Source organism: Protomyctophum parallelum (assembly GCF_964188405.1).
Source record: "Protomyctophum parallelum genome assembly, chromosome: 20".
Taxonomy (NCBI): domain Eukaryota; kingdom Metazoa; phylum Chordata; class Actinopteri; order Myctophiformes; family Myctophidae; genus Protomyctophum; species Protomyctophum parallelum.
In genome coordinates, this window is record NC_139718.1 from 22,867,332 (window position 1) to 22,892,909 (window position 25,578).

Sequence of the window (25,578 nt, forward strand, 5' to 3'; positions counted from 1 at the left end):
TGTGTTGATGCAAGTAGCCTATTATTGACTGCTGTATTACTGGCATATCAACGCCCTCTGGCGTCTGTTGAGAGAATTGAACTGACGAACATTTTGAAACAGCAGTTTGAAGATGGCGGAGAGTGAATTGAACGTGGACAGCATCATCTCTCGGCTTTTGGAGGGTGCGTAAAATAAATTATCTGGAATTTAAGCAACCAGAACCAGCATTTAAATTTAGTTGAATCGGTCCTGTAGTTTGGCATGTGCATGCAGTGGTTATTCCAGGAGACAACATTGCGTTTAATTGGAGAGCGTAAGCCATTAGCTAATGTTACGTGGTGGCTAATGTTAATAGCTACATTTATAGCCCATTTCGTCCCACGAACCCGTGTGTTGCTCGACAAAAATGACGTGTTTTCAACATAAAAAGCTTACGCATTTCAGATGAGAATTATGTAATATATGTCAAGTGACAGTTTCTGGGAAGGCTAGCGTGCGACGAAGTATAAACGGTCGTGTTTATAAACAATCTGTCAGCAGCAGCAGGGAACGCCTGCCTACTTTCTCTGTTCAGTGTTCACTCTGACACTCACTGTACTGTGTCGTTATCGACAGCAAACACACCTATGTGTCTGTCTTACTTGAGAGCAAACAATTGAAGTTTCACATTTCATCGTTATCGTAGGTTTTGCTGGTTTAATGTGCAGGGATATTGTAGTGGTTGGGAGACAATTGCACTATGAACCTAGCAATTTGCAACTCTAGATTGTTTTGTTTTGATGGGTTGAATCTAGAGTTGCAACAAGCTCCATCCACTTCCTATTCATCATTTTTGGTTTGTGATCTGCTTGTCTTAAATGACGTTAAACTCACCAACATTGCAGCTGCAGTCCAAGCTTGAATTATCCTCTTTCAATCTGCCGAGCTTGTTTTTCATAAAAATACCCCGTAGACATGTTATGAGCTACTTTCTGTCCAAAATATTCCAAGAGTGACATTCCGAGCCAGCCATTTTGTATTTTTGCAACGTGCCGTAAAACAAGATGTGAGGGGGAGTGCTTGTTTAATAGAATCTTACCTGCGCAGGTAAGACACCCAAAGAAGAGGCCGACGCAGTGCGACGCCCCATCATGCACAGCCTTCTATTAAACAAGCGCTCTCCCTCACATCTTGTTTTACGGCACGTTGCAAAAATACAAAATGGCTGGCTCGGAATGTCACTCTTGGAATATTTTTTATGAAATGAAAAGTGTATCATAATAAACAGTGACGCTCAGTCAGTCTAATCATGCCAGCAACACAACAACACCAGAGGGAGTTCAAAAAACCATGTGCAACCCAGATTCGGCACAAACAAGGATTGATTGATTGATTAAAATATTTATTAACAGTTTGCAGAATTACACTACATTTCAAGCACAACTCAATACAAAGACTGTTAACTGTGAGTGGACACTTGTTTACAAGAGGGTCCACCTAAATTCATTTCACTCCTATAACCTATGCCACAAAAATGTGGAACGCCCTACCAACTGTCATTAAGATGTAAATCCCTTGACTCCACCCACCCCTTTCCCCCCTCACTGTATACGTTTTCCCCCTTTTTACCTCCTTTATGATGATTTCCTGTTTTTGGCTTTATAGAAGTGCATAGTGTACAAAATGATATGATGAATTGAAAATGGTGGACCCTCTTGTAAACGAGTGTAATGCTTTATGGCAGGGGTATTCAATTAGATTAGGCCTCCTATGTGACACAGACCGAGTAGAAAAAAACGTGCCATTTTATCATGATTATTAGTGAGGACCTATTATATGAAGATAGGTTCAAAAGTGGTCCTTTAATGATTACCGTCATTATGGTAATCTCACAATTAATATCGCACACACCATACCTGTAACTTTTATTAGCCCTCTTATTATTCCCAGGGGGGGGCGGTAATAACCGCCATAACGGCAATAACCGCGGTAATAAAAATCCCATACCGCCCCAGCCCTACTACCTATACAGGTCCATGGTCCATACCATGAAATTGGACAGTGTAGCCAAATCTCACTTAATTCTAGTGCTGTGCCAACACAGGGGCTGAGGCTGGTTAAGAGTTGACTTTTTGCCAGCTTTTCCCTGGTGAAACATCTGAGACATGTAGCTCCAAAGCACCTTCAGGCCACCATATGGCACAGCAGCTTCTACAATACATTTGAACTGTTGAAAGGACAGAAACAGAATTATCTGTACTCACAACAGGTTTACAGGTGTAAAACAGTGGGTGAAATCCGTGTTTTTGTGCAAGCTCCATCGTTTTGATTGTTTCCAGAAAAGAGAGCGAACCAGCACCAGCATGTCTCATCACAACTAGGCTAACTAAGCTCTTCCACTATCTTAAGTTTGAATGTTAGAGTCTGTAATTCTGCCTCATAAAAGTTCTGTAAAGTCCTGGGTTCGATTCCCGCTGTGGGTGTGTTCCCTCCTCCGCGTCATCAGTGCACATACCCGAGGCGGGGTTGGCGAAAGGGCCTTTCTACTTTGCATGTTCTCCCCGTGTCCCCTAGCCTAGGGGCCCTAGGGTAGGTAGGTACCCTCACAAAAACATGCAGTAATCCTGGTCTCTAAACTACCTCCCCCTGGCGCCTGATGGAGGGGAAAGGAACTGGTCGGAATAACGTGTTCCTTCCACGCGCTACGTCTGGCCGGGGAAATTCCCCCTTGTCAGGTGAGAAGAAGCAGCTTGGACTGCATAAAAGGAAGCATGAGGTCAGTCCGCTGCCCCCCAGGTTGGCAGAGGAAGTGTAGCGCCCAGGATTATATATTAGATAATTGACACTGGGTGAAAAAAATGGGTTGCAAAATCATGGCATAAAAAAAGAAGTTCTGTAAAGGAAGCTGTCATTTGTCATTTATGTTTGAAAATATATATTTTTAATATATTTAAAATATATTTTTTAATTTCTAATTTCTGTGAAGCTGAAGCAGCAAGCTAGATAGGCTCCTTAGACTAATTTGATTCAGGAATTACTTATGCAACTCCAAAGGCAAAACGGGAGGCGGGACATCACTTCATTTTCTGTATTTTCAGAGCATCTGATGTACAGACTGTTATACAGAATCATTTGAATATCAGTGTCTCGAGAGATTAGCTCACACACAGTATCTCTCCTTTGTATATAAACAGTTACTGATGGTTGATAAAAAATAATTTACTCTTTAGAATCTCCATAATCACATGAACACTAGCATCCCTAGATTTGGTAGTTGTCTTATTGTGGGTATATGCCAGTAGTATAAGATAGTATATATTAACAGTAAGAGAAGAATATTTCGATAAGAATATATTTAATTTATTTGACAGATTTTAACAGTATTACTGCCAATCTGCCATACATTGTTTGTAGCTGTAGTACCTTAGGGAACTGTGGTGAAATGACCAGTACATGCTCCTAAAAGAAATTGGAGCAGTAGTTATGATGGAATAATTTGTGGAAATAATTGACTGTCCAATCCAAAGTAGTAGCATGACAAACTTTTAAGGAGAATTATGGTAGTAGTTTGTTTGCACTGTGGAGTCCTGTGCTAGCAGATTGCCACATGACAAAAGTAAAATATAGCTGCAAGCTGCGATAAGGCAGGACCAAGAAAGAAGGCAATTAGCCTTATAAACATGAAAGACTGAACTTGAGAAAAAGAAGACCATGTTATTGTGCCATAGTCAGTTTTTATTGTGGGGGGCAGGGTTCTTGAAGACTCATACACTAAGTTGTCGGTACCCAGATTTGAACCCATGACCTTGTGTTCTAAAGTCTGAAGCTCTACGTACTGAGCTATCAGGACCAGAGCTCGAGATTAACGGCGTCCCGACGTCCCGGGGACTGTAAAATATCTATTTGGGACGTAAATGTATCTCATTCGGGACGGTTTCGGGACGGTTCAAATTGTATTTTGGGACGGTTCCGGGACGGTGGTGAAAAAAGTTAGTCTGGAGCCCTGATCAGGACACAATCAGTTGTTCCATTGATGACAGTAAAATCATTCAGTGTTTTTGATGACAAAGCATGGCATTCATTACTACAGTGTGTGTGCTGTTCATGTTTTCACGTACAAGATTATTTTCGACTGGGATTTCAGATAATGAAAGATTGTGTGTAGAACGTTAAACGCAACTCTCTCAAAGATCCAGGCAGAAATCAGGTATAAGCATTTTTCAAACTGCTCAAAATAGCGGAATATCTGAGGGCGGAGCTTACTGGTCAAAGTGACAGATGTGTTCCCCATGAGTCAAGGAACATGTGGAAACAAGTGCCATGACTTTTGGCCAAACGAGGCATGAGTTATGCCTGTTCAAAAGATTGCTATAGCGCCCCCCTATGGCCTATTGCAGTAAGACTTGTTTCAGTGCTATTTGGCAGTGCCCTCTACCAGGGGCGTCATGTTGTTATAACGTTAGTGAGTGCTCCCCAGTCCCGCCCCCAGCCATGCCCCCATCCCCTCAGCGGGCGGGAAAAACGACTTTATTTATAGTTTGCTAATGAAGAGTATACTCTGAATATATTCTTTCAAATGAGGCCTTTGGCCTAATATCAAAGTTTTTTAATTAATACATTTGCAACTATTTGAATAAAGGTTGTACACATCAGTGAAATTAACCACTGGGAAAATCCCTAATTGAGAGAGTGCAAGCCACCACAGCTCATGAAACATATAGGCTGCATGGCTAACAGGGCTTAGTGCTTATACCCTACCATATCTCTCCTTTCTCTGGCTCTATGACTCATACGCCCATGAAAAATGGAAAATATAAATTTTATTTAGTGTATACCATTTGGAATTATACCAATCGGTTGAGATTTGGCTGATTACAGCCAAAGTTAGATATCAACTTTTTGCGCAACGGGCCATTGGGACTGTGGCGGTGGTGTTTTACCTATACTTGTGAGGACCTCTGCTTGGATTCATGGTGAGTGCGCACCGAAAAGTAATTGGAATCTATTTTTCTTGCCACATTATAAACAAGTTTACTTTACCTCCTCACTGTCCTCAGTGTTTGGGACGGGACATGTAGGCCTGTATCATGTGCTGTCTGCATGCATATAAGCGCTGCACGCTCCAGTGAAATTGTGCGGCTTGAGAAAAATTAGTTAATTTGTGTTGGATAAGGGCTTATTGGTGGGTTTTCCGCTAGATATTAAGGACTAGTTAGGGTGTGTTTTAGCCGGCGGCGCCGAATTGTAGCATGGACTGGACGAATCTCTTCTTGGCTGGAGGTGGCTTCATCATCGTAGTCAAATGGAAATAAAGCCTGTACTGTACTGTATGCAACATTTATACTCTCTACCTGGCAGCAGAACAAAAGCCACCTTATTAGCATTTGAATGCCCAAGTTGGGCGGCCCAACACCTCTTGGCCCAAGCGCCCCCCACCCCCCCGTAAAGGTGTGTGACTAGTACGTGACAACTTCACCAGGGGGAGGGAAAATTTCAGTGGGTGCATATTGGCTTATTATTTTGCCAGTGGGTGCAAAAGCTACCAGGCACCCCCGGAGTTGACACGCCCGTCGCCTGCCCTCTACCATACTCTAAAATGTCATATGACACTGCATGTTTGTATTATGGGCAGAAGAAGAATTTTCACAAAACAGCCATTTTCATTGGCTCATAAAACCTTAATTTCTTAACTTAAAAAATGTACTACGATTTCTGTCCGTATAGGTCCAAAGTTCATGTGTAGAAGCTTTCGTGCATTTTGATTAAAGATCCTGGGAGGAGATAGATTGTAACTGTTTTTCATATAAATCAAAATGGTGGATGTTCTAAAGGTCAGAGGTCAAAAGTCAGAGCACGAAAGTTCGGCATCAGGAGACACATGTGTATCAAAGTTTCATTGCCAACGGTCAAACGGTTCATGCGACCATTGACCCTTTGGTCAGGCAGAAAAATCTACAGTATGTACAGTAATGTATACAGAATAATAAATAGAATAAATAGATGTATACATACATACAGTACATACCCAGCCGACCGCAGTACTTGCGTGCTCTGCTTGTCAAGTAATGACGAGACTGCCCAAATGTGAGTGAATAAAGTTATTGGGGCCTGGACTGAAAATAAAAGGTTTAAGAAATTACAATTAGGAGCTCAATGACCATGTACAGCGCGCACACACACACACACACTTTGTTTTAGCTTTATGTTCTTATAGTAATCAGTGCTTTATTGTGTTCAGTAACAGGATTCTTCCTGTCTCTCCAACTCTTTAGTAAACAGAAAATACATTTTCAGATGGAGGTACCAAACAGGAGAGAGAGAACTCACTCAATAAACAAGTGAAATTGGAAGTGATGATGACACAGAAGTGAGAAGACAGAAACAGGAACTAGAACACTCTTAACATTGAAGCTGATTATTGGGTACTCTTTCCTGATTGGATGAATTTTGCAACCCACCTCAGCATTCTGTTTATTTAAGAGCTGGAGAGATGTGGAGACTCCTGTTTATTAAATATATGTTGTATAGAATGATTACTAGTTACTACTATCATAATATAACGATTACTACTATCACAATATAAAGCTTTATATTTCTAATAAAAGCTTGTGTTTTAAAAAGGGAAAAAAAGGTCTTAACCAAACTATTATATAAACACTACCTTTAAGAACCTAAAGTGCCAGTCTACAGAAATACCAAACAATATAATGTTAACACTGAGCCACAAACTTGTCTCACTCAGTCAGTAATAATGATTCAGCCTCACTGTTGACTGCAGAGCCCTGCTTAATGCAATTTCATGCTTTGTGACATACGTAGCTCTCAGATATTTGTAAGGCAGAGCAGATAGTCAAGATCGCTGATAAGGAAAATTGATTGTGTGAAATTGATGTTGTGAAGCGCAAGTAACGCCACTTTAGTAAGGTTGGTTGAGCTTTATAGCTGCTTGTTTTGTCACAGCATCACTGCAACAACATTGCTCTCATTTACTTGCCTCTACTCTCTAGGATTTAGAGAGTTGGATTACAGGGCTAATGAATGAGACTTTGAGAGAAGGCGTGTGTGCGGACTGCGGAGCCTCCGTGTACATATGCTTGTTTGTGCGCGCGTGCATGCATGAGTGTGCTAAGTGCTAACTAAGCCAAGGGACACTAAGCCACACCAATTAATCCATCTTAAACTGTTGCTTGTGGTACCAAAAACAGAAAGATGGAGAGGAAAAGGCTGTAGGGGAACTGACTAGTCACAATCTAATTTGGCCTAGCTGTCCTAAATGGGAATCTGTGGGTACTGTAACTTCAGCTTGAGGGCAAAAAACCCGAAATGACTAGTTATTGTATAAGTCAGTCAGTCATGAGCTGGTTTGCCACTTTCTTCTTAACGTTGAATGCAAATCTTCCTACGATGCTTGCTTTAGTGGTAGAAACTGTGGCCGTCCACTTATGTTATTGAAACGAACAGTTGGCCACCATTTCCATTTTTTACTATTATTATAATTGTACTATTCAGCATGATATTACTTCATTTATGTCACATTCAATGAATGATTGTATTTATGCCAGATGAATGGCTGTTCATTAAGGAGGCTGGCCTGAGTGTAATAATGGAAACATATTGGCTTGCGACGAAGTATTGGCTTTCCGAAATGTAGACCTGGCTACCCTAAATGTAGGCTATAACCTCAGTTCATCACTCAGCTCTCCCTCACGAAACTGAAGATGGAACTCAGATCTGCTCATAGTGTATCAGCCAATAGCTACCCTAATAAAAAAAAACTATTTTCATGTTCTCTTGAGAGCTCAAAACACAGCTGAGACAGCTCTTGAACCACCACTCTCGCTAGCTAACACGTGCAATTTTCTTCTGTTTAGCATCTTATATAAATCTGTACTCTGAAGTAAGTCTGAACCCCATGTCTGAGGCCTAAGTAGGATTAAGGGCAGTCCTTACTCTCTCCGACCACCAAACTTTTCATCGGAAAGCTCCGGTACAACTACAACATGACGTCACTCGCAACTTCTGAAACGCATTCCTCCGAACTTTTGTTCTGAAAGCTGCACTCCCAGATGTTGTGACTCTCCGAACTCTACTTCGGAGAAAAAATTTAAGTCTGATCTTTCCGACGAAAAGTTCGGTGGTCGGAGAGAGTATGGACTGCCCTTTAGGATCAGAGCCAATAAAAAAACCCACGCCATTTCTGAAAAAGCAAGAAGCTCTCATAGTCTAAGCAACAGCTCTGTTATGTCAGGGGTTCTAGATGCACTTGCCCATCGGGCAAGTACAGGTCATGTTGTTCTACTTGTCCAAAGGTCATTTCCACTTGCCCGAAACGTAGATCGGCCATTATAAAATGATAGGTCAAATTTGAATTACTGTTGAATTTAACACAGGGTTCTCATAATTAAATTTTTATGCTAAATACAATTCAGTTCACAGTTCAAACTTTTATATTTTTAATTGTAGCAACAGTGAAAACGGCACATTATAGGTAATCCGTGCTTTTATTTTACATTCCACAGACCAGAAGACAGAGCGCTCTGGCCATGTTCAGGTGTTATAAGCCGACAGATATCTCGTATTGTGTTTATACAATATACAGTAGACAGTTGCGTCCCCTCTCAAACGAGCACTTGCCCGGTTGGCGGTCTGAAAGCAAACTCCACCTACCTGAAGGTTTTATTTACTTGCCAGGGACATGTGAACAACCCTTAGTGTCAACGCCTGTCTGTTATGTAGAATTTCGTAGTTTTCCCGAGCTGAGGCTCAACTCTGTAAAGCTTTAGAAGCACTACGCACACTATTTATGTTAATGCCAAGATATTGGTGTTCATACTGCCGTTATGCGAAAAATAATAATTGTGTGATGTGATATTTTTTGCTGGCCTGATTTGAATGCGGTTGACGGGCATTGGTGGTGATGGCAGTGCTGCAGCAGTGATTAATGATGCCAATGTCCTTGTCTCCTCTCCAGTGCGAGGATGTCGTCCGGGAAAGATAGTCCAGATGACCGAGGCAGAGGTGCGGGGTCTCTGCATCAAGTCCAGGGAGATCTTCCTCAGCCAGCCCATCCTCCTGGAGCTGGAAGCTCCCCTCAAGATATGTGGTCAGTACTTGTCCATACTGTTCTCAGTGTTGATACAGACAAAGCAACTTTTTAACTGCCACCCTCAGACTTGCATCAAACAATCAGAACAATCTTGCAATCCTCTTTCTTCTTGACATTATAATGTTTTTCACTCCCTTTTTTCCTCTGCTCTTTCTTTAGCTTTATTTACTTCAATGTAAAATTGTCATCTCTTGCATCCCTTTCTCTGTACATTATACGCTGTATGATGATAAAACAATTTCTACGCACAAATGTGCTTCCAAATTGAGTTGGCACGGAAGAGAAATGTAGGTGGATGATCGGCGAATAATTCTTTAATTCTGAGTGAGTGTTAAGTTGTGCACAACTTCACAACTTCACAAGCACCTTATCTATGATTACAATTTACAATTTAGGCATTTAGCAGACGCTTAATCCAGAGTGATTTACATTAAGCAATAACAAAAAGCATGGCAATACATCATATACATAAAAAGTAGTTATCATGAAACATGCGTAAGCTAAGAACATAACAATGGAGTATCTATATAATGAAACTATATATATATATACTATACATATGTACTATAAAGTGCTATGACTACATAAAATGCAATTCTAGGGCTGTCTATGTAACTCAAATCATTCACATATAGTTAAATGAACAGACGGGTTACCAGCATGCATTCTTTCAACTTCACAGTGACGTAGGCTAATAATTAGGGATGCACAATAATTATCGGCCCAATTTCAGGAATTATGACGGGGTGCGCACACTTATCCGACACACCATAGGGTGTGATTTTTTAATGTATGCCTATATATTTTCATTATCGGTTGTTAGTATCGGTATCGGTCTTGAAAAGCATGAAGTTATCTGTATCGGTTTAAAAAACATCTATATCCTGCGTCCCTACTAATAATACTTATCTCCTGTACAAAAAGTATGTCTTAATACTTAATAGTCAAACGTAGTCCTTGTATCCACCCTCACGCGCCATAAACAAGTCTTGTATAGCCCTCTTCATTATGACTAATTTCCATTGACATAAACTTCCATAAAACAAGTGTTCCCATGCATTCTCCAGCCCAGACATGATGCAGTGGGCAGACAGCACACTGACAGTGATTTATATGGCTCGGTCTAGGAAAGCTGTGCTCTGATGAAGGGTCTGGTGGGCGGAGAGCATACTTGCGTTTGGTAGAGCATTGGCCACAAAGACTAATCCTCGGACAACAGAGAAACAATCTATTGGTTTGAAGTCTGGACTTTTTATTTAACATTGTACTAGTAGTAGTAGTAGTACGTATGTAAACTGGTTCAGATAACACTGCCGCTGCCTAGGCCATATTCGTCACTTTGTGACTCCTCTGTCCCTATTTACTGTATATAAAGAAAGGCGTGTGCCACCCTGTTACATCATGCATCAACACAGATGGCTGCATTATATATCTTCACTCTATCCTTCCTTACATTAGAAATGACCAGCATTACCAAGTGTATGTGATAGTCTCCAGTACATCTCAGCACACTCCCACATGTTTTATCTCTCTCCAGCACAGCTTTGAAGCTGTACACAACTCTCCCTCTCTGAATCCCGTTAATATATTCGCCAGTCCTTCAGTATTCAACACTGGCATTGAAATGCACAGGCCTATAGTCCTGCACATTGTTAGTTTGTGGTACTCCTAAATAAGTAACCCATTCTGGGCGAGAACCCCTTTTGTTGTTCTAATCTAAATCTAACCCTTCTGGACGGGAACCCCTATTGGGGTTCTGTACTGTACAGTATTCAAAATTTTAATGCTGCTATTTTTCATGCTGCTATATAAATATTTGAAGTTTTTCAGAAAACTTAGGTCAGGATTTAGAATCGGGCTCAGTCCAAAATGGGATAAACTACCTCCAGATATCAGATGGTAGTAGACTACTTGATGCAGGTTTGTCATATGTTGAAGCATGGTTGGCATTGTCATTTGATAGCATGTCATTACAGTGCTCAACTTAATATCCCTTTTGCTATCGAGTTGCACAAACGTTTAGTAATTAGAGGGGTGCAATGTTATCTGGACCGTTCACATGAACAAGATCAAATCAACTGCCTTTAAATGGCCCTGCAGACTACTTTCTCCTTGAAGGCCCTTTACTTGGTTCAATACCATAAATTACCCTTTCAAAATATGGTTTTGTTCCAATGCTGTGTTGTTGTGCAACTTGTAACCCCATATTGATTGCCTTGTCTTTAAGCCACATCTGATGATAGATGATAGCCTTTCAGAGGCCTGATGCCAACTCTGTACACACAAACAATGTTTGTATTCAATTATTCACAAAGGCCACTAGCATGAGGTTCTGCTTTTATTCTCTTTCACATGCTAACCCTAATGTCGCCATAGCACAATTTGTGCCCATGACAGAAAATATATTTATAGCCTAGGCCAGCATTACCATTTGGAATGTAGAAATATCCGTAAACTCAAGTTGGACCTGGTGGTTTATTTGTGTTGTATATATTCTTTGTGTCAAATTTCACCTAAAAGGTCACTCCATTTCTCAATATGCTCAATTTCTCAATTTGAAATATGCTTTTTGTCAAACATTTTTCATGCCAGTTTTGAATATGCAATTGCTCATTTAAAATAAAAATAAAAATATAAGCTGGCAGAATTTGTTATTTTGCGATGCAACAGTGCTCTAGTAACTTGGGCAATAGGCATGGTCCACGTTCTTAGCTTGCTCTTTTGTTGTCATTCCGAATTTCTGACTGATTTGATTTATTTTATTTTACACAGCAGAACATTACATAATACTAGACAAAGTGCCAATCGGCACAGGTCTCCACCAGGGCAGGTCAGGTTGTGGCCTCATGGTGGCGCTATAACAGGCTGTTGAGGAAGATTTGGGCCAGAGGTTCGTGTTGGAGGGATGCAGGTACAATGTTTTTCCATGTGTGCAATGCATACATAAGTTGTATACAGATCGATGCAGTTATAGCCAAAAACAGGAATTGGCCTGTTATAGCGCCACCGTGAGGCTGATTTTGAGGAAAAAAATGTGGCATGTCGTCCTCGGCCTAGTGAAAATGTGCGTGTATAACTTAACGGAAATTGCACACTGTGTTTGTGATTTGTGGCCTTTTTTCGAAATGGACGAATCGTGTGAGCTTTGGAAGCCAATCTTAGCCAATCAGGATGGAAGATGGGAAATGGTGCCGCTCCGTGTTGATCACATGACTATGGAGATAGTGTATAGCGATTTGCGTGAAATTTGGATAAAATCTGAAGGAGTAATAATAGAAAATGTGTTTTACATATGTCGGCCTCCTGGTGGCGCTATAAAGAGCAGATGTGAAAAATTCCAGGCAAAGGTTTTTCCTTGGCCTCTAGGGAGTTGGCATACAAAGTTATCCACAGATCCGTGCAGTTAGAGGTAAAAACACTTTTCGGCCAGTTATAGCGCCACCTTGAGTCTGAGTTGAAATTGTTCATGTGGCATTTCGTCCTCGGCCTAGTGGGAATGTGGGTGCACAATTTCACGGAAATCACGCGATGTGTTCATGATTTGCAGCATTTTGTTTGAAACTGAGCACTCCTGTGAACTTTGGAAGCCAATCTTAACCAATCAGGATGGAGTCTGAGAAATGTGAAAGACAGGTTTCGTTGAATGGCTCTAGGGAGACTGTGTACCAATTTGCGTGATGTTTGGACAAAATCTGTAGGTGTACTGTGCAAAAACTTGTTTTGCACAAAGCGGCCTCCTGGTGGCGCTATAACAGGCCGTTCTGGAAAATTTGGGGCAGAGGTTCATCGTTGGCATCCAGGGAGTGTGTGTGCAAAATTTGGCATCGAGCGGGTTAACGGTGGCCGAGATTAGCTGCTCACGGACGGACGGACACACACACACACACACGGACGGACGGACACACGGACGGACGGAGTGCAAAACATACTCTCCCCCCATGCCTTCGGCCTGGTGGAGACAATAACAATATATAGACTAGATAAAGTGCCAATCGGCACAGGTCTCCACCAGGGCAGGTCAGGTTGTGGCCTCATGGTGGCGCTATAACAGGCTGTTGAGGAAGATTTGGGCCGGAGGTTGGTGTTGGAGGGATGCAGGTACAATGTTTTTGTTTTGCACAAAGCGGCCTCCTGGTGGCGCTATAACAGGCCGTTCTGGAAAGTTTGGGGCAGAGGTTGATCGTTGGCATCCAGGGAGTGTGTGTGCAAAATTTGGCATCGACCGGTTGTGTGTGTGTGTGTGTGCGCGAGTGCATGACGCAACTTGGCTTGTTGTAGCGCCACCATCAGGCTGTTGAAAACTGTCAAGTGGCATTTCTTCCTTAGCCTAGTGGGAATATGCGTGCACAGTTTCATCGCAATCGGACGCTGCGTTGAGGAGTTGTGGCGATTTGTACAAAGCGGGCTACTCCTGAAAAGTGTAGGAGCCAATCGTGGCCAATCAGGATGGAATATGAGAAATCAAAAAAACCTGTCTTGATCACATGACTATGGAGATCATGTGTAGCGATTTGCGTGAAAGCGGCCTCCTGGTGGCGCTATAACAGGCCGTTCTGGAAAGTTTGGGGCAGAGGTTCATCGTTGGCATCCAGGGAGTGTGTGTGCAAAATGTGGCATCGAGCGGGTTAACGGTGGCCGAGATTAGCTGTTCACGGACACACGGACGGACGGACGGACACACGGACGGACGGAGTGCAAAACATACTCTCCCCACATGCCTTCGGCCTGGTGGAGACAACAATAGACATACACACATAACATACTAGTTCTTTCCCTAGGAAAGACGACCGATAGATGTTGTGCCGGTAAGGTAAGCAACCCTAGAGGGGCTTCAATCGGAACTTCCTTTTCCCTCAAACCGGAAGAATAACAATAAAAGCTCTCGTAGCCTGTGGCTTTTATTGAGAAAAATCGGTTTGAGGGAAAAGGAAGTTCCGGAAGATTGATGACTACAAAACAATACTACAACATGACATAGCGATATCATCCGCTTAAACCCGAAGAGATATGCTGCCCAGGCTAGTACTACCCCACTTGGGTATTTCAGTTATTTATTAAACTTATTTTATAGGTAGATAAAGAGGATGTGGTCATTAGATGGAAATGGGTGGCTATTCTCCTATTCCACTATTTAGAGACACCTTTCTATTTGATGGGGAACTGCCCCCTGGTGGTGTTATATAGTGGGACATGTAATTGATTTGCTTGTATAGTATGGTATTTGGCTGGAAGTACTGTTGGTCTGGGAGATGGATACTCTGATATTTTGTCTTGTAGGCAAAAATACATGTTTAAAGGACATTTATATTGAAGATGGTAAATGTATTTTACTAAAGCCTAGTGCCATGGTCAACGATACAGAAGAGAACAGTGGTATTTTCCTCAGTTAGTCAACAGGATGTTGTTAAATGAGACGTCTAACTATAAATGCACCACATCTCTGTCTGTGTGTATGTACATGACACACGCGTTCTACACCACCACAGGGAGTGCAGTGCCCGGCCTTGAGTCAGTGGGATACACAGTTGTCCAGAAACACCACATCAGGCTCTGCCAGTGGACCTAATGAGCCTAAGTCCCCTCACCTGTACAATTCCCAGCCTCTGCCTCAGCCAATTGATTGCCATGACAACCCTACACCTGCCATTTGATTACTTACGGTCCACTTCACATTCAGTTTGCTCTCTTCAGGCACAGGCAGATATAGAGATATCCATATACAGTGTGGGCTAGGGATGCCAGAAAGTGACCATCAGCCAAAAACGAATATTTTTTAGTTTTTGTTTTTAATCAATATCAGATAAAACTTTTAAGATTTTATATTGTGCACATGCCATGGTCACATAACCATTATATGTTGAGTGCATGCTTTGATGGTTAGAGTTTTATAATCAGTTTTGATGAGTAAACCTTTGTGGAGATCTTCTCAGTTCTCATTGTATGCTAGTTACTGCCAGTCAGGATGGAAAATGAAATCCATTTGGATTTGGGGAGAAGTAGTTTCATAAGGGGCTGGTATGAAGTACTTGATATAAACAGAAAACGTTCAGTTCACTAGTCTACACTCTACTCTACAACTGCCTTAATTTCATCTGATTGTCTGGCAGGCAAGCGATCGTTAACTGTGTCTGTTAGAGACAGAGAAGAGTGGCTTTGCTCAACTTGATTTATACTTATATTCTCCACTCTGATGAAGGTACATGTTCGATATATCATGCAGCCTTACTTATTAGCCGATATTTTGGCTATTATGAAATATTAAAATTGATTTCGGAGACCCCAACTATTAATCGGAAAATCGATTAATCGGTGGCATCCCTAGTATGGGCACAAAATGGACACAGACAGATAGTTAAAACCGGTGCTATGACAACGGGTATTAATAGGTTCCCAAGTTGCATTGTTCCTAAGTAGGCCAGTGGCCGACGGGCACAGGTCTAGTAAATTAAATTGTGCCATTATGACGAATGACTCGACAACGCACAGCATCCTTATTATTCTGCCTGCATGCATGACGGGGTATAATCGACCATGGTGTCTGAAACAATAACTTGACAATGAAATAATTTGTATGAAACTTGGTTGGAATGATCAGTAGATTGCCCCGAAGAAACTATTAACTTTGGGTGTAAAAGGTCAAGGTCAAATTGATATAATCGGCCATATCTCAGGAGCAGAGTGAAGCAGAACAAGAGATGGTGGGGTGGGCAGTCGGGGCAGAGTAGGCACCCCCAGGTGCATTTTTACTCTGTCAATTTAAGACAAGTCTCAAAAATGTACAGCTAGTGTTTTTCTCTTGGGATTTCTACCTCCCTGTTCTATAATAAACATTAAATCTCTGCTGCTGCTATTCCCAGACACCGCAGAGACGGACTGTAAATTATTCACCCTCACCTTACAATTCATTGTGAGAGGACAAGGCTGGGTGCTACCCCCCCAGAGAGCCAATCCTGACACAGCCAACCTCAAAACAACCTAGGCCACGTCCAGTCATCTAGGAGCTTTCAGAGTATTGTGAAGCTCGAGCTTAAATGATAAATGTGGCCACTGACCACCCTATACTTGGTTTGGATTCAGACCAGCATTGGCTAGCCAGGAGAAGGGAGGACGTGTTGTTCCTCGTGCTCTTGGAAATGTTCAAGAAAGTGTGAGGGTGTTTTTGTTATCGTCTAACTCTAGCTGTTTGTTACTTCTTGCATAACATGATGGGTCCATTGATTCTCCTTCCTGCTAGTGAGGCATTCTTGACCAGTTTTCCACTGCCAGCACTGACTTCAAATGCTAAACTAAGACCATTAGGCTTGGAGTGACTGGATGATGCTGATTGATTGTAGTTTATTTACAGGTATTAATTTATATTTCTCCTTTTTGAGGGGCGTCAGCCCTTCCAAGGTCTGGCTTTTGTGTGTGACGTGGCATGTGTCTATCACTACGCAAAAAACATGGAATACGGTTGTGTACAGGAAACTCCAGATAAACAAAACAACAAACTCAGGTAAACGCCCATAATGGACCATCACCCCTGGGGGGATGCTACATTACGCCCGTTAACCCCTCTTTTCACGCGTGCTTGTCTTATTCATCCCCCTGTTTTAAGCATGCCCCCCATGACATGTGACAGCCACAGTGGGCACCCCTCATTTTCATTGAAGGGCTGATCTAATGAATGCATTCAGGAAAATAATTCAGTAATATTCAGTAAAACATAAAAAAGGGGCTACATCCAGAAATCAATTGGGAGCTAAAACTACTGCTGTTGCAATTTAGCCTGATATGTCCTTGATATCACTACAACTAACGGTCAATTCTCACTTCCCATCTGCCTCCATTGGGGGTGGCAGTAGCTCAGGAGGTAGGCTTTGGCATTGGAAGTGTCCTTGAGCAAGGCACTTAACCCCTATCTGTTCCTGATGAGTGAGTTGATGCCTCGCTCTTGCTTCCAGTCTATTCTCCTCAGGGCCAAATTGTCAAACATTTAATCAGACCTATTGTTTGATTATGATTTGTATTTAGTGTCACCTTATAATGTAGTATTGCTGTCAAAAAGGAATTGTATACACAACTCCCTTCCATCTTTGACTAACTAACTATGATAAACGCCTAGTATTGTTGTCTGAAGGCATTTATTTTTGAGTGGCTCTCTCCAACCCTCTCTGTCTGGAGCACTTAGCCAAAAATAGAGCAGCTCTTTTAGTTGGTGCAAGAGGATATAAAAGGAAGCAGGTCTTTGCTGGGTTGTGAAGAGAAGGCCCCTGCAGTGTCCCTGTGCTTTGGTAACAGTGCACAGGGTTCAGATACTGACTTGGCTGATATTGAGGCTTGCAAGCCTTGCTGGTGGCGTAGGGGCCACTTGAACCACTGAAGGAAAGGTGTGTGAATGTGCGTGTGCATGCACCATACGCATGATTGCATACGTGTGTTAGCCTGTGTGGGTATGATTAACCTGGATTGTCATTGTCAAATAGTCTCTTCCTCATTTCCCATGGGCCCTGGCCCTGATCTGGTCGCAGCAGCAATGGCTCATTCTGCCTACATGCATGTCCTTGAGCTTGCAGAATTATACACAGGCATTTATCCCTACCATTCTGCATGCCCTGTAGTAATGTTTTTTGCATGCATGAGTGAGTGATGGGAAGTCAAGGAGTGGTTAAAACTGATTGACCAATAAAACATTGCATCTGACTGTATGCAAGGGCCTTTAGATGGGAGATGAGAAGTTGGCCAATTTAGAGTTGAGAGAGAGGGCAGTAGAGAGTATGCACATCAATAATAACTATAATAGCAGTCCGCAGCCATCGTCCATGGAAACCCTTGATCCATAGCTAGAGGGGCCATAATCACAATCCATCAAAGCCATGGATTTTGAAGAAGAAAAGGAGGGGAGTGGATGTGAAGGTCATGTGGACAGACATAAACACGCAATCCACTGCAGAAATTCACGTCGGAGATTCTTTCTTATTGCTCCCCCCATCCAAAGAAACCGCAGGCATCAAAATGAGTATTCAAGAGGTCATAGAGAAGTGTGTTGTTGTTTGTAAAATGTTTCTTTTTTTTTCACCTAGGTGATATCCATGGCCAGTACACAGACCTGCTGAGGCTGTTTGAGTATGGTGGCTTCCCTCCAGAGGCCAACTACCTTTTCCTGGGGGACTACGTTGACAGAGGCAAACAGTCCCTGGAGACCATCTGCCTGCTGTTGGCCTACAAAATCAAATACCCAGAGAACTTCTTCCTGCTCAGGGGGAACCACGAGTGTGCCTCCATTAACCGCATCTATGGCTTCTATGATGAGTGTAAGTTGAGTTTGCATAAAAGACTCAGTCAGTCAGACAAAACATGGATTTTATCTCATTTTGATGGTGTGTTTGGTTTTGTATACTTTGTCTTTGCTAGGTAAGCGCAGGTTCAACATCAAATTATGGAAAACCTTCACAGACTGTTTCAACTGCCTCCCCATTGCTGCCATCATTGATGAGAAGATATTCTGCTGCCATGGAGGTAAGTCAGCTACTGAACCAACCTTATGGTCTCTTAGTTCCCCACAAGCTGTTACTTACAGGTATATCCTAGCTTTCAGCCAGTCAGTAAAAAAAGTGTCATACGACGTGTTAAAAGAAAGAAAAACTATGCGTTTTCACCTGAGGATTTGACACAATAATTGTGTTATTTTACAGTGTTTTAGTGTTTCACAAGACACTGAGGTTTACAACATACTGGGCCAACACAGCTTGGACTGAACATAAAGTCGGCTCTTAATTTCCTTTTTGCAGGTCTGTCACCTGATTTGCAGTCCATGGAACAGATCCGCAGGATCATGAGGCCAACAGATGTTCCTGATACAGGTGTGTGTGTGTGCGTGATAATTTGAGAACAAGTTTTCTCTCTTTCATGTAACATCTCAGTATTCCCCATCATGTTTTTTGAGGGCGCTGATGTTGGAGGGGCCCCTCCAACGTCTGACTTTCGGAAATTACACCATCGGCCAGTTTTGAGTGTTTGTGCAAACACAAACATTGAATGCTATTGACAATGAATGGCCAGCTTTGAGTGTTTGTGTAAACGCAAACATTGCGTAAACACAAACATTGAAGACAAGCGTGAGGACGCAAATTGTGATTGGCTGGAATAAGATGATGTATGATGATAAGAGCGCCCCTCACTTCACACAGGTGTTTTTTATTTATTTTTAACACTCAAGTTCAATACTCAAGTTTTTGTCCAATCCACCTGACGTTCAGATGTAAATAGTGATTTTTGATCACATCACGCCCGCCATATTACCGCTTGTGGTGAAATCTGAAATCTGCTCGTACAACTTTTTGCTTCTCCTCTCGCTGTATTGGGCTGTGTGCCCTGGAAGTATTTGGCACGAATTCACAGATATTGCCTGGCTGCCTGCGGTCATTTCACATGAACACCAGGGGGCGCTGAAAGTGTTGATAATAAACTATTACACCAGCAGATCCTCCTTTTTGTAATATCTTTTACTGAAGACCTTATCCCCCACATGCATGTTTTTGTTCTCCTTTCATGTTTGTCCATCTACCGCCTACATCTCCTTGTGTCCACGCTTCTCTCAGGCCTGCTGTGTGACCTGCTGTGGTCTGATCCAGACAAGGATGTGCAAGGCTGGGGGGAAAATGACCGCGGCGTGTCTTTCACCTTCGGGGCCGACGTGGTCAGCAAGTTCCTCAACCGCCACGACCTGGACCTGATCTGCCGAGCCCACCAGGTAGGTAGTGGCTGTAGGAAGAGATATCCTGTCGATTGATTGTTGAGACCCAGTCACAGAAAGCATAGCTCAAGCAGAAGAGCAAAATCTTAAAAGATGGTGAAATGGGTGACATTAGTATGGCATGACAGTAAGGACATTTTTCTGTCTTTCAACGGGCTCAATACAAACACCCTTTTCAATCAACAGGTGATGTCAATAGATGGAGAGTAAAATACAGACTTCACCTATCTTGTGTGAATGAATGTGCCGCACAAACCAGACATGGGAGGGGGAGATTTCCCAAATACTTTAGATCCCCATGTAACACTAGTCCTGTGCGAATAGGTCATTTTTTATGTGTTGGATTTAATGAGAATTGGATGGTACGGTACATTTGATTTAACTTGAAATGTTAAACGTGTATTGAAAGAATTGTCTGTGACTTCGTTAATTACACATGTCCTTGAAGTTGTGGTTCTTTTGCATGAGTAATGACTGCAGCTATTGAAAGGGCACACACATTAAGACCACACACATTAACAACAGTACACCATTAATCCCCACCTACCCATGCTAGTTTCTGCCATCACTCAATTCTCCATATTCAGACCGCAGCCATCTTGCCAGCAAGGTGATACCTAGGTGACACTTCCCATAGAGAGCCCATTCATCCAATCAGAAAAGTCCTCTCTAATTATATTAAACAACGTCAAAATCACCAATATTGCAGCTGTAGGGAAAGCTTGAATTATCCTCTTTCAATCTGTAAAGTTTTTGTTTAATACAAATCCACCGTAGACATTTTATGAGCTACTTCCTGTCAAGACATTCCTTGCAGATGATTATTTTAAGTATCAGAGCGGAAGTAGCTCTTAAAATGTCTACGGTGGATAGAAGAGGATAATTCTATCCAGGATAATTCAAGCTTTCCCTACAGCTGCAATGTTGATGTTGTTTAATATAATTAGAGAGAACTTTTCTGTTTGGATGAATGGGCTCTCTATGGGAAGTGTCAACTAGGTATCACCTTGCTGGCAAGATGGCTGTGGTCTGAATATGGAGAATGCTCTGCTCTGACACAGCAGAGCTCTTGGAACTGTGAATTATGTTTGAAAATCATCCGGGGAAAAGCGCAACAATTAAAATGTGTCATAATAACATCTGTTATAGGATAACTACTTCCTTTAGATATTAGTCCGATAGGGGTTTTGTAGTGGATGTTTGGTACTGATCCAGACTGTGGATGTTTTGGTAATGTTTGCTATCGTGGGCAGGTATGTTCTATGAAGATCTGTTTTAATCCTGATACTTTGTCAAGGCCTGTGTCTTAGTATTGACATCAGCAGATTGATATATAGTCTCATGTCCTCCACTAACAGGTCGTGGAGGATGGCTATGAGTTCTTTGCCAAACGCCAACTGGTCACGCTTTTCTCTGCTCCAAATTACTGTGGGGAGTTCGACAATGCCGGCGGCATGATGAGCGTTGATGAATCCCTCATGTGTTCTTTCCAGGTAAGCGCGCACACACACACACACACACACACACACACACACACACACACACACACACACACACACACACAAGTTGCAAACCTTTGATATTCATGATTAGTAATTATACTGACAGACACATCTCTTATCCCTTTTCTCTATTTCTTTTCAGATCCTGAAGCCCTCAGAGAAAAAGGCCAAGTACCAGTATGGGGGGGTAAATTCTGGTCGGCCTGTCACGCCACCCCGTACTGCCCAGGCCCCCAAGAAGAGGTGAACATTCAGCCTCACCTATCCCAATCTTTCCCCCTACACCTATCCCTCTCTTTCCCCCTACACTTTCCCAATCTTTCCACCACTGCAACCCCATTAAAATCCCCTGTATAGGGAATATACAGGGCTTATCCATCACCCCGATAATTCTCCTCCTTCCTTTCTTCCTCCAGACCCACTGACAGCTCTTTTCTTAATATGTATGTGTACATAAATTTGCTGTGACCAATCGATGTATTATTTCCTGCCTGTTTGTTGGTATTTTTGATATTATTAACAAATGTACTATTTGTGGTTTTACTTGCAATGCCATTTGAGCCCCATCTTCTCTGAGGTTCTATGTTGTGTAAGGAAACAAACCCTCAGAATGGGGAAAGAGAATGCTTTAAGAGGAATTCCTTTTGGATCTCTTAATTGAAAAAAAGAAAAGAAAAAAAAAAGATGTTGAACATTGTTTTGCCTTGATTTCTCCAGAGAAATCAGTGAAAAGCATCCAGATGAATATGATTGCAGCCTAGACGCTGTGTGATGCTCATCACAACCACTTTTATCAGTTACAGCATCGTGTGTGTGTGTGTGTGTGTGTGTGTGTGTGTGTGTGTGTGTGTGTGTGTGTGTGTGTGTGTGTGTGTGTGTGTGTGTGTGTGTGTGTGTGTGTGTGTGTGTGTGTGTGTGTGTGTGTGTGTGTGTGTGTGTGTGTGTGTGTGTGTGTGTGTGTGTGTGTGTGTGTGTGTGTAGTTGCGTGATTGATATTCAACCATTTTGGAGGTTGGGGAATCCATGTTCAAACATAGGAGAAACAATGAATGGACTGGAATGAACTACACAGGCTTAAACTAATGCTGCTAGCATTGTACACTCACTCACTGTACAAACACTCCCCCACTCTCTTATATAGTACATCCCTGTGCCTGGCTGCCACACCCACACAAGCACGTCACTTCTCTCATACAGTAGAGGCGGTTAACGCCACAGGTGTACTTACTGTTAACCTTAGGTAATACTCCATGACATTAAATACTTTAAATTTGCTGTGTGCGGAAAGACACTAACACATCTTATAATTGATAACGTCTTTGTTGTGAGCCACTTTCATGCTTGGGTCTTTTCCCTAGGTTTGAGACATTCATTATTCATGGTAGATATTTTTGTGCCATGGAACCAGAGGAAATTGAATGCATTCTAATGATAATGCTTTGCTAGTCAGGACCTTGTATGTAGATGCTCTTAACGGCATGTTCTGCAAAATGTGTAGCTTACCTAACTCCTCAAGGGGTAAAATCGCAGAAATAGTATTCAGCGAACATCTGTCTTTAGCACTGCATGCACAGGATACAGTCAGCAATACTTACAGGTGCAGTGGATGAATAGTCTGATATCTTGATAGTAATCATCAGTGGTGGAAAAAGTACTCAAATGTTTTACTTAAGTAAAAGTATCAATACTGCAATGTAGAAATACTCTGTTACAAGTAAAAGTCCGGAATTCAAAATGTACTTGAGTTAAAGTACAATAGTATTGACATCAAAATGTACTTAAAGTACCAAAAGTAGTCATTGTGCAGAATGTCCGATTTCAAGTTTACAAATGTGAATTGTGAGCTTGTAGATCGGCTATTTTCAAATGGCCAAAATGTGTATAGGGCTGAAGTGGTAAAAGTATGCTTCGTAATAATCAAAATCTACAAATTAACTTGTAACTAAAGTTTTCAAATATTTTTTGCGGAAATATTCAAGTAAAAGTACAAATACCTCAAAATTGTACTTAATGTACTTAGTTACTTTCCACCACTGGTAATCATTGCTGTAGTGTTTGTTCAGTACAAAAGATCTTCCTGTCTCCCAAGCTCTTTAGAAAACAGAAAAAGCATATTAATTTTATTAAAGAGCCGGAGAGGCAGGGAGACCCATGTTACTGAACAAACACTATATAGCAATGCTAACTATCAGAATATAGATTATAGAGCTTTAACTTAAACGTTTTTGTTTTAACTAAGAAATATCACTTAGCCTACCTTTTAATTAAAATGGATTACTAACAAAGAGCAGTCATTAGTTATTTTCAAGGGACAGTCTTGATCAGCTCTCCTCAACATCACCCTGTATGTTCACTTGTTCAGGCACAAAATAAGAACTAGCAAGTCAGAAGTGATTGATAAATCACATTGATTTTAAATTACTTTGTGATAGTGGCGCCACCTGGTGTAGAGAATCTTATTCTTCCAAATTCAGAGTACACTGCAAGGGTGAGTACAGGTATATGATGTTACCAGGGTAAGATGCTGTATCACTAATATCAGGAGGTACTTTGTCTTAGCTCTCTTCTACTGTCCTACAATTTGCCTGGTTGGCAGTTAAACTTCAGTCTACTTCACACGTTTGCAGCAGAGTTTTTGTGAAACGGTTGCCTCATTTTCTTTTTGCTCTGTTGTATTTTTTTCAGTTTTTCGATGTACTCTATTCACATTGTTTACTTTATATTCACTTAATTTATTTCCTAATCATAATAAGGAAACTAAAAACCTGAGGTGTTACCAAAAGCTGTTTTGCAATTTGTACAAGTTGGTTTCAAAGTCTATGAATTCAATAAAATGGATGACATTAACAGTTACTCCCTCCTTTTATTGCAGCTTTTTGTAGTTTATGTTGTGTGTAATATTTATTTTGAAGTGAAATATATCTGTGCACCTAGTTATTCCTCACTTCATTCTACAAATATTTGTACACTTTCTTTCATTTGGATGAAGCATTTAAGCCCCACAGAAGGGGTCTGACCTTTTGATATGATCAATTTCAACTGTCAAAATTAAAATCAATCAATTCAAAATATATTTTATTGTGATGAGACAGCATTCCATTATACAATAGCATTGGGGAAAAAATGCACTTCTCTGACATTACTGAAAAACAAACCTTTTTGGTTTTCATTCAGGCAAAAATGAAAATGGAACATAGGCTATTGGCAATTGAAACAATTATTTTTCATGAATGCACTTTCAACAAAAAAACATCTGCTGCTGGGTCACTTGTGTTGCCCCGTGGGTAGCAGGTTTCTTCTTCCTCTGCATTTTCTTCCATGCCCACTCAAGGCCTTTTTGCAGTGGCCCATTATACAGCTGTTTTACCAGCACCACAAGGAAACCGCCAATGCCGGGCCAACCCAGAATGAGGTGTCCCATCCAGATCAGGAAAATCCACATCACTATCTTCGACAGAAAACGTCAGGCCGCTGTGCGAGCTGAGCCACTCTTTAAGCTGAATGATTTCAACCTTTTAATTGTTTCGGTTTCTTCTTTGGCAGTGAAGCTGTGGCCTCCATCATCGTTTGTCACTAGAACAGAGCAGAGGTCATAACCATTATGTGAATATGTTCTGAATAATCTAACATAGCATACATTGCAAAGCCGTTGAAAGAAAAATATTTGGCAATATTAAAGAAATAAATATTGCTACTAAGCCACCTCTTGGTGTCGTGTCACAAATTTGACTATAACTTCAATAGAAAAGTTGAAATTAAAATAAACTCCCTGTTGGGGAAAAAGTAGCTATTAAAGTGACAATTGACTTAAAGTAGCTAAGTTAAAGTGATAACTTACGTTATATTTCCCGTCGTGCAAACGTCGAAGTGAAGGTGCCTAATACGCAGTCAAAATATGCAATTAAACGAAAGGTTTTTCCAAAAACTTTAACGGGTTTTACTTAATAATTTGTTTTCACAACACCCTATGGATTCTTATTTTGGTGGCGTATTGATTCAGGTGGTGTCTTATGAATGCGTTATTATGGTGTGGTGCGCGTGCTACTCAGAGTCACTGTACTGTGTTATTATGTGCGTAGTACGGTAAAATAACGTTTACATGAAGTTTTGAAGCTTCGACCAGTGTTGACTTGCACTGCAGGCTTAATGTACCCTCCTGAACGAATGGGGGCGATATCGTTGCTGACTAGTTATGGGCAGCACCTCTGGGACAGCACAACTACTACAGATCTGTATTGTGTAATAAATTATGTTACAAGCAGCCGCAGGTAGCG

General features: G+C 41.6%; 1 protein-coding gene across 1 annotated transcript; it reads left to right on the plus strand.

The window, feature by feature from the left end:
* Window positions 1-78: 78 nt before the first annotated feature.
* LOC310878344 (serine/threonine-protein phosphatase PP1-beta catalytic subunit-like) lies at window positions 79-23,172 on the plus strand. The gene is made up of 8 exons (XM_083792643.1): window positions 79-164; window positions 8,933-9,064; window positions 18,130-18,360; window positions 18,461-18,565; window positions 18,838-18,909; window positions 19,648-19,799; window positions 21,161-21,295; window positions 21,447-23,172. Exons 1-8 carry the CDS (start codon window positions 113-115, stop codon window positions 21,549-21,551), a joined length of 984 nt encoding a protein of 327 aa, XP_083648769.1. The 5' UTR covers window positions 79-112; the 3' UTR covers window positions 21,552-23,172.
* The last annotated feature ends 2,406 nt before the right edge of the window (window positions 23,173-25,578 follow it).

Bases quoted from the DNA above. Each gene is read 5' to 3' on its own strand.
- LOC310878344 (XM_083792643.1), top strand. From the start codon at position 113: ATGGCGGAGAGTGAATTGAACGTGGACAGCATCATCTCTCGGCTTTTG. The intron at 165-8,932 runs GTGCGTAAAATA...TCTCCTCTCCAG, and splicing joins CATCTCTCGGCTTTTGGAGG to TGCGAGGATGTCGTCCGGGA. The intron at 21,296-21,446 runs GTAAGCGCGCAC...ATTTCTTTTCAG, and splicing joins CCCTCATGTGTTCTTTCCAG to ATCCTGAAGCCCTCAGAGAA.